The following is a 9,656-nucleotide window of genomic DNA, read 5'->3' on the forward strand; positions in this document are numbered from 1 at the left end:
ACACAATGAGAAAGTCAGGCAAATCGATGCCGATCCCTCGAGTGCACTTTTTAGCTAATACTACAGCTGAAGTCAACACTAACAACAAGTTTGAATAATCTTAAAATTTACCAGTCCTTGTCAAAGATTATCCTAATCTTAGGCCAGTTTATTTGACTAAAACAACCACTCTCAATTTCCTGCACTTGGCAATGAAAAGTGAAAATCTTTGATAAAAAATGTTGTGGTAGATTCGTGGCAAAAAAAAAAAAAAAAAAAAAGGAAAATAGAAACAAGTTTTGTTCCCGTACGGAAAAGACGATTTTTGATTCCGATTTGTTTTGTCACATGAAATGTATCCTTCTCTTGCTTGGATATTCAAACAGATAAAATATATATGCGGTTATTGAGCAAATGTCATTTAAGGACATAATACTCTGTCAGTAAAACCTTGGCTAACGAGTCTACGGTAAAGAAAAACCTAAAAGACTACACTCAGATTATCGAGGAGATCAGAGTTGATGTCAAAATAAAAATCACGAAATTCCGGTTGGGTCCGGATACGAAAGTCTTGGAGCCACATCGTCGATGTTTCTATGACTGTTCCCTTGACTAATGGACCTAATCGTGCACTATTATTGAGTATATTATGCTCAAAAGTCAACGATCAGTATTTTGGTATTGTTGAGTGGGCCAATCCGGTGCGATTTCAAGGAGAAACGGCCAAAAAAGCCGGATCGTATTTACCTTATCTAAGCAGGTGGATTATAATCGTTAGCTGATTTTAAGCAATCGATTTTAGAACTCAAACTAAACCACTGTGTTTATTGTAATGTCAGTATTCTTAACATGTCTCTGTCTTCCCATTTTATAATCACGCAAACTTTCAATATTCGGATAATCAGAATTTTGCTATGCTGGGAATTTGGAGGCATGGATTTAATTCAATTACCTTAATCTTGGGCTGTGATCAGATGGGCTGAGTTGTCATGTAACCAGTTAAGAATTCTCTAGGTCTAACATTTATTGATTTGAATCAGTGTCACATGAGTACTTTCAATCCAACATCATAATAAAGATATGGCTAGCTTTGTGGCTACACTTCCTAGTATCATAGCACATTGTTTAAAAGGTGAGTTGAGATTTACGAATGATTACAAACCACAGTTTGGTTAGAATTCAACACCGCGGTTAAAGAAACGACGCCATGAAGAACGGAAAATCTGAATCCAATGAAAAACATTCAACTCGACACTTTTTTTTTTTTTTTGGATTTAATGTGATATATATCGTTGTAAATTGTTATGAAATAATTGTTGATTTGAATTGAAATTTTTTCCTTGAGCACCTACGACTGACGCGTAGTAGATATGCATTTCAAACAACACTCAAAGAACATTCCAAAATAGAAAATATTTATTCCATTGTCATTAAAGGTATTCACTGGTATTTTTAGCGGTTATGGAGATAAAAAAAGATGTCCTGAAATAGTTTTTTAATATTCTATATATGTGTTAAAATTAAAAGTCAGTTTTTGATGATCATGTGAACGGTTGTTTGTTGTCTGTCATTTATTCTCTCCTAATTTTGGTTCGTTATTATTTTCTTAATCTTTTCAAGTTTGGCGGGATAAATGGATAAGATTTGTTTCCCTTTTCAACGTGTCCCGGCTACATATAACACGAGCCCGTTTACTCTTAACCCCGCCATGTCTCATGACTCAGTACTGTTCTATTCAGCAGTCAAATATATCTGAGCATCCTTTACGATTTATAATCATTATTAATAATAAAGGTCAATAGAAACTAAAGACGAGACTAAACCTGTTAAAAACATTTTATAATTTCAGAACTTATTTAATTAAAACGTCATTAAAGAAAAATGACTTCTTCAAAGAATTTCTTGAACAAAATCGTTATTGAAATATTTGTAAACTGTTCGAATTCAGCAGGGACGAAACTTTTCCCCTGAACGCACGTTTTCCCCCCTAGCCTTCCTGGCCGGTGTGGGACGATATAGCCGACAATGTCCAAACCACGATTAGTTCGATACAAAACCCCATGTCTAGAAACTTTAAGAAGTACTTTGAAAATCATTGCTGATTAACAACTAGGATAAAGAAAACACGATACTAAACAAAGTTACAACACATTACGTGCTTTTTTATTTTTCAAGAGTTAAAGTCTCAGTACAAAAGACTGTCTCGACACCACGTTGGTGTACCGACGATTGGCCATATGATTTTCCTGGCACTTGCTGCAATGTCTGATTGGATTTGTTTGGTCTCTTGTTTACTCAAGACAAAAGAATATGTAGGAGTTCGAGACTTAAGGATAGAGTACTGATTGGCCAGCTGTGTGACCCTGATTCGTTCTCTTCAGGACCGACCTGTTTTAAAATAACTTCTAGTTTATAGGTGATAGCTTCTCACTTTGACTTTTCAAGTTCCATAGTAAGGTATTGTTTGGGAAGAAAAAAGATGGTGTTTGTCGCCTTTTATAACGAGGAACACGAGTTGCATGTGACAGGAGCGTGCAAGGACATTTGACAACCATATAGCTCGAGCAAACAAGGTTATGATGCGTGTGGATAAATAAAACCTAAACCCAAGTCGAGCTGAACACCACTAATCCCCACGAGACCAAACTGAGTTATGCCAACACAATAGATTATTTCATTTTAAACAATTATGCAAATAGTGTTGTTTTCTTATTACCTAACAACAGTTCGAAGAGACAGCGACCTAGTAACCGAGAATTACATACACTCACACGTGCCTGCAGCTAATAAACACGCGCATGATGTCAGAAATATTTCTGGTTCCAAACTATAGAAGTCACAGCTAACAATACAATGAATAGTTTCGCGCCAAATAGTTATCATGAATTTAGTGGATCTCAGTTTTTAAAATGACAACTTGGAAAGTAAAAGTCATTTGGAACAACAGAATGTTGCTACAGAAAAAAAAAAGAGAAATATTTGCGTTGTCGGGTCTTTTCTTCCTCTTCTTCTTTCCCATCTTCTTCTTCTTCTTTTCCTTCTTCTTCTTCTTCTTCTTTTTCTCCTTCTCCTTCTACTTCTTCTCCTTCTTCTCCTCCTCCTCCTCCTCCCCTCCTCCTCCTTCTTCTTCTTCTTCTTCTTCTTCTTCTTCTTCTTCTTCTTCTTCTTCTTCTACAAAATCGTTATCATTATGAAGGACTTTATTTCTTGCCAAAGTTATAAAAAAAATTGTTAACTCCGATCAACTATAAGAATTGCGAGCTAATAATTCTTAAAACGTAAACTTTTAAGTGAGAGCTGCTTCATTATAAATTATCAGCTTAAAATATCAAAAACTTTGTGTACTGAATGCTTTTCTGTGAAATGTTCATTTATGATCAGGGGCGACAAAACCAAATACCTGATAAGAAAAACGTTACTTTTGAAGTCTAGTTTTAACTGTCATAGCACGCTGAAGTAATTCAAGGCAGAGCACAAAATAAGCAAAAAGAAAAGCTGACGAGAAAAGAATGAAACTATGGGAGGAAAAATGAAAAGCTTGCTGAAGCTTTTGGTTGATTTGTCTTGGATTATTGAAATAATCGTCGATAATGGAAAATTGGGTGGAAATATTTAATGAAAATAGTTCAAATATTCATTGAAACATAATGCAACGCTTGATGTTGGGTAACCGAAAATTCATGACATCACTCACTGTGATGTGTATATCCAACAACATTCAGATTCATAAACCAGAATTGTGAAAATAGCCTTGCAGTGTGGGACTTCTTTTATATTGTTCAAGTTGAAATAAAAACTTTTTGATTGATTATTTTCTCAAACTTTTCTATACCAAAAACTGTCTAAAGTTTTAAAATATTTCTTTTGTCAAAGGTTGGATTTTACGCAGAAATGTATTCGATAATTTCGAAACTCCCTGGTAGGTCAAACAAGTTCGATTCAAGTCTTTGTTTCTATCGCGGTGTCCAGTTACAGGCCGTATATCATTTTCATATTGTCATTACGCTTCTCTACTAATGTCAAGGTTCGTTTACTCGTTTGACTTGTCAATAAAATCCGTCAAAAACAGTCGTCTATACAAACTGAGGTTATTTTGCGCCATATTCAAATATCAGATAACAAAACCAGCTTAGTATGGTTGATATGTATAAATTGATATTCACTGAAAAGTGAAAAAACTGTGATGCTTTATTTTCTCGATTTAGGGAGCATCACATTTATATTATGATAAATTTGTCGATTTAAAAAACTGTATACTGAATCTCCTAAAGGAATGTTTTCTAAAATAGTTTTTGCTCGGAACGAGAAATATTCCAGCCATTAAAACGATTAACCGGCTCAAGGTTTTGGGCATAAAAATTGGATCTTTCTAAAGCATTTTGTCATACTGAAGAACAAGACAATACGACTATGTGGCACCTCACATAAGGGTTGCTTGGGGTGTTCGTTGGTGAGCTGGGAGTCTGGGACAGCTGAACGTAACTCTACACCAAAATGTTGGGATATTATGCCCAGGTGATAGAACACTTAATCTATAGTCTAGGCCACTTAGAACTGTTAGAACAACAGAGATTGCTTAAGATGCATTTTGAACAATTATGTTACAAAATCTTGAATCCTTAAGTGATTAGGTAATCAATCTGGCCAAAATGAACTCCGAGCTTGTTCAGGTAGAGTTCTCTCAAATAAAACTGTTACAAATGGATTGGACAGAATGAGGAATTTGGTTACATAAAGGACAAAAAGAATGAGACGTCCCGCGACTGATTAAATTGGAAAAGAAATCCTTTTTTCGCAAGTAAAAACAGTGTCTTTGAAACATTCGTGGAAAAGATCATTCTGATTGCTCTCAATCGAAGTGGAGTGTCGGCCTGCTCACAAACTGAAGAGCAAACCCAAAACTTGGAACACATCAATTCTGTAGCTTTGTAAGGATTTTTTTGGTGATGCGTGAAATTATATTAGGTTTGACTAATCAAGTCGAGATTTTAGCATAATTTGCTTTTATTACCAAATAAAGTCTTTGGTTTTGCCTCGGTTTCGTGCGTCTATCAAGGTGTCCTGACGGTAAAACATAAAGCGACCAAATGTCTTTTCTTCAACTGTGATTATAAACAGCCAAAATGAACACGGACTAGACTATCATTTCATTCACAAACAAATATGTGCCGTACAAACATAAACGGAAATCCACGTTTCTTAAAACATTAAAACAACACTAAGCATTGTTAATTTATTTGTATACAGTACAAGATAAGAGACACGAATGGTTGAGTGTTGAGTATGTGTGAATTACCTTTGGTTATTGGCGCATCCACCGAGCGTCAGCCTTTGGAGTAAAGAGTAACGGCGTGTTATAAAACATACCACCGCTTAACACAAACAAGCGAGATTTCTTTATTTAAAACAGGTAAAAATATAAATTCGTGGATTGAAGATCGGTTCAAAGTAAATAATGTAAACATCATTGAACGTTCGTTTGAAAATATCATTATTGTCTGAGGAACAATAGCAATTGTTTTTCTAATACTTGGAAGTGGAAGGTCTATCAGAAACCACGTTATTGTTTGATGTTCCAGCTAGTCTGTGCTGTTTTCACTCATTGTAAGCGTTAACTACTTTAGTGTTCTTTCCACGTGCATGCCACAAAATAACGAGAAACTAACCCCCTTCACGTCACATTCCCTTGCTAAAACAAAAACAAAAAAACAGCCAAAAAATATAAGTTTGTTCTAAAACCCGGTCCGAGCATGTTAGGTAAAAGTTTAAAGAGAAATTATTGTTAGTTTAGAGGCAAATATTAGATTAAGCTTTAAGCCTCATTAAAGCCTTTATTTTCCACATGGTTTGGCTAATTTGTTCTCTTATAATGAAAATAAAGGATCAACTATACTTATTGTTCTAAACTAACTCCAAAGGTGGTAGTGCTACCAATTTATCTTCAATACTTCGTCCACCCCTTCCCTCCCATTATGTTTTGTACGTTTACTGGATTAGAATGGTAAAAATGCTGGCGTATTTTGCCTACTAGTTGTAGTTTTATAAGGCTTTGTTTAACATTACAAGCAAGTAATTGCTTATTTTTGTCGGCTCTGTGAGTCTAGTATCATTGTATGAGGAGCCCATACTAAAGTACTGGAGTTGCTTCTGATTAATCCGAGTCATACATCTCAGGCGGCGAGACACTAATACAGGAGCAAAGCCATACGTGATTTAAAATCCATTGCTGTGCCCAATCATATTAACATATTTTCTCGACATCCAAAAGAAAATTGCTCTCATCAAAAGCAACACCGTGAGGGTCTGGCTAGTTAATGGTATTTCAATAAAGACCATCTAAATAATTAGACCGTGTGCCCTTTCAGCAAGTACGGTGCTTTAACGATGTACTGTCACAAGGAACGCCCCAGATCAAGTCAAGATAGTAAGACAAGAACCCCTCTTTTGATCGCGTCGAATGGAGTGGTCCCGAATTGAGAATACTTTTGTTGAATGAAAGAAAACACCGCCAAAGAGACCCATTATTTGCACACAGATGTAAATTAGCAAGTAATGAATGCCCAGATTGTTTTCGATGTGTTTCTTTTTTGTGTGTGAAGCGATAAAACTGAATAAGAGCGGTTGGCCTTTTCAGTGGGGCTCTATTTAACTCGCATTGCTTGACCAGTGATCTCACATCAGTCAAACTGACAACCAGAGCCATCTAGCAGTCGCCATACCTTCATCTGCCAATACAAGTCTACTAGATTCGCATCGTATCGCAATTCAAACTTATATTTTCAAAAACTTTGGAGACTTCGAAACTACATCAGCCCTCCGCTGTAATCCGAGGAAGACGTATTTTACAAGAACAGACTTAACATACAGAAGGTAAGGTTAGGATAATTCATTGTTTAGGATTTTATTTTATATATTTTTTGGTGTATTTTTGTTTTTGTTTTGTCAAACGACTTCAAACCTCAGTCCTTGCTATAATACCAGACTTCTCGCCAAGCTTGAGGAAGAGCTAGAGTTTTCGAGAGTTACGGGAGCTAGAGTTTTACGATATACGTTATAATACAAATTGGGGAAAATGATATTGGGAAAAGACATTTTTCTATATGTTATAATGCTGCAAATAAGATCCGTAGTAAGATAAAAACTCAAGAAAAGGCAAAAATTAAATCAGTAGCTAATGTTCTTACATACAAAACAGCTTATTTGATTTTTTTAGTTAGTGGATCTGATTTTAACTGCCTATTTACTGTTCTCTTCCGTCCTTGGTTTGAAACTTGTTCCATCCTTCTTACCGTAACAATCGTGTGTAGCTTTTAAACATCTACGAGTAAACAATCAACTAATATAGTCCAGTAAACGGCTTATTAACTGCTATATCCTATTATTGTTCAACATCACGTTTCTTGTGGGTGTATAGACCAAGTACAATCAACAATGAACATAGATTTGCTATTGTTCAAACTGTTAACTTTGATGTAACGGAACAATTCTTACGACCTGATCTTAGTAGACTAAAAGCACGTGTAGTTTCTACAAGACTGACAGACCTTCCCACCATTCTTGTCTGCTTAAAAAAGATTTCTCTTTCGCGAGAATGTTCTTAATATAAATAACAGCATATTCTTGTCGTTAAAGGATTATTTGGACTTGTTAACGTTCAGTTTTCATGAGAAATTTCTCGGCTATCGGTTGTTTATCAGCCTTTTCAGTTATAGGAACAACATTTTGGTAACACTTTCCGAGGCAATAAAGATTATTCACATGCTGACGCTGACTTTATCAGATATTTGAGAATACGACTTTCAGTACATACTTTAGATACAACCCCATCCTCTGGGATAATTTACTTTGATTTAACATGCTTGTCAATTAATCGTAGATTTCTCGACTTTTTTCGCCTAGTCCTTATTGAAACGCCTAACTATTTTTTTCTCTTTTTTCTCAGTTACACAATGAGTTCTAGCCTTTCATCAGACACGCAAGCCAACATGGCGCTCTCACTGCCAGTTAATGGTGTCTACTCTGGCTATCCACCCAAGGTATCATGCAGTATGTCTTTCTGGGCGAGTAATCATGGTTGCCATTTGAATCTCAGAGGCGAGTCGAGCGAAAGAGCATCACAGTCAGCAGGACTTATGCAAAGGTAATTTAAATACACAAGTAAACCTGAATGCCATAAAATTCTAAATTTTTTAGAGGAAAAAAACTAGGAATGCTCTCGTTATATTCTTTAGAGATTACTTTTTAAAACTATAATACTGTTTATTTTTAAGTTTTATTTGTAGTAGCCTTTTTTTGCCATAACATTTCTTTGAGTTTTACTGATGTAAAATTCATAGTTAACCATCGTTTAATAAATCTGAAAATGACGCATTGACTTTTCTTTATTTAAAGGCCAAGCACATCAAAAGAAGCAAAGGCAGCTGGTGAGAGTTCCATGATTTTTCACGCAGCCCCATCAGCGTTACCTTACAGTCTGTTTCCAAGTCACCACCGGTATCTCCCATCCAACGCCATCCACGCAGCTATATTCCCTGGTGACCTGTATCCAAGCTACCCACCTATGCCTCCAGTATTTAGCAGTGGTTTGCCAATCATGCCAAGGGCTTCATACCCATCCTGTCCACCGTTCCTGAAACCATCTTCAAGCACTAGGGGTGGGTACGATACCCTATCGCAATATGACTCCAATCCAGAGGGGCCTAAGAACTGTCATATCTGTGGCAAGACGTACGCGAGACTTTCAACCCTCAGGCTCCATCTCAGGACACATAGCGGTGTAAAGCCGTACCAGTGTATGGTATGTCTTAAGTCTTTCACACAAGCTGCCAACCTCACTGCCCACTTTCGTATACATTCCGGTGAAAAGCCATTTAAGTGTAGGGTATGTGAGCGACAGTTCTCGCAGTCATCTTCGGTTACAACGCACATGCGCACTCACAACGGTGAACGACCATATAAATGTAAAGTGTGTTGTAAAGCTTTTGCTGACAGCTCAACATTGACCAAGCACGTTCGTACGCATACCGGAGAAAAACCATACCAATGTGAAATTTGCTTACAGAGATTTTCCCAATCAGGAAACATGAACCGTCACAAACGCATCCATAACGAAATATAAATAAAATACAAATTAATTAAAATCAAATTTATTATTATTTACTGTATCAAAAAAAAAAAAAAACTAACGAATTCTAAATCTGCCTGGAAAAGGCCTACTAAGATTGTTTTATTTAAGGCACGCATAGTATTAATGTCAGTGACATTCAAAAAAATTTAAATAAATGCATGTGAATAGATTTCCATTATACTAACTTATATTATTATTATTACTATTATTATTATTATTATTATTATTATTATTATTATTATTATTATTATACTTATTGATGGAGTGATTTTACTTGCCACGTGAAACACTGACAAAACGATAAAGAACTGCTTCACTTTGATCATTTGACGAGGCAAGTAAAATTTCTCTATTCCACTGAGATCCCTCTAACATTTATAAAAAGATTTTAGTCAAATAAAGAAGACCTTTTATAGTTAGATACAAATATACAATTATTCAGATTGATATCTATTACAAGATCATTGAACAGCTATTTTATCTATTGTATGTATAGTACATTTGTAAGCAAAATTTGAAAATTAAATTCAACAGATTTATGCGTGAAATG

At 35.6% G+C, this 9,656-nt stretch overlaps 1 protein-coding gene across 1 annotated transcript; it reads left to right on the forward strand.

Annotated features, from left to right (window-relative positions):
* The first annotated feature begins 6,744 nt into the window (after window positions 1-6,744).
* LOC116287756 (uncharacterized) lies at window positions 6,745-9,097 on the forward strand. The gene is made up of 3 exons (XM_031694436.1): window positions 6,745-6,849; window positions 7,922-8,119; window positions 8,371-9,097. Exons 2-3 carry the CDS (start codon window positions 7,929-7,931, stop codon window positions 9,095-9,097), a joined length of 918 nt encoding a protein of 305 aa, XP_031550296.1. The 5' UTR covers window positions 6,745-6,849; window positions 7,922-7,928.
* The last annotated feature ends 559 nt before the right edge of the window (window positions 9,098-9,656 follow it).

Source organism: Actinia tenebrosa, unplaced genomic scaffold, assembly GCF_029948245.1.
Source record: "Actinia tenebrosa isolate PJP-AT-01 unplaced genomic scaffold, QUT_ActTen_1.0 PGA_scaffold12__29_contigs__length_12842862, whole genome shotgun sequence".
Taxonomy (NCBI): Eukaryota; Metazoa; Cnidaria; class Anthozoa; order Actiniaria; family Actiniidae; genus Actinia; species Actinia tenebrosa.

What these genes read in the sequence shown, in the direction of transcription:
- LOC116287756 (XM_031694436.1), top strand. Translation starts at nt 7,929, where the DNA reads ATGAGTTCTAGCCTTTCATCAGACACGCAAGCCAACATGGCGCTCTCA. An exon ending in TCAGCAGGACTTATGCAAAG is followed by an intron (nt 8,120 to 8,370) that starts GTAATTTAAATA and finishes CTTTATTTAAAG; the next exon opens with GCCAAGCACATCAAAAGAAG.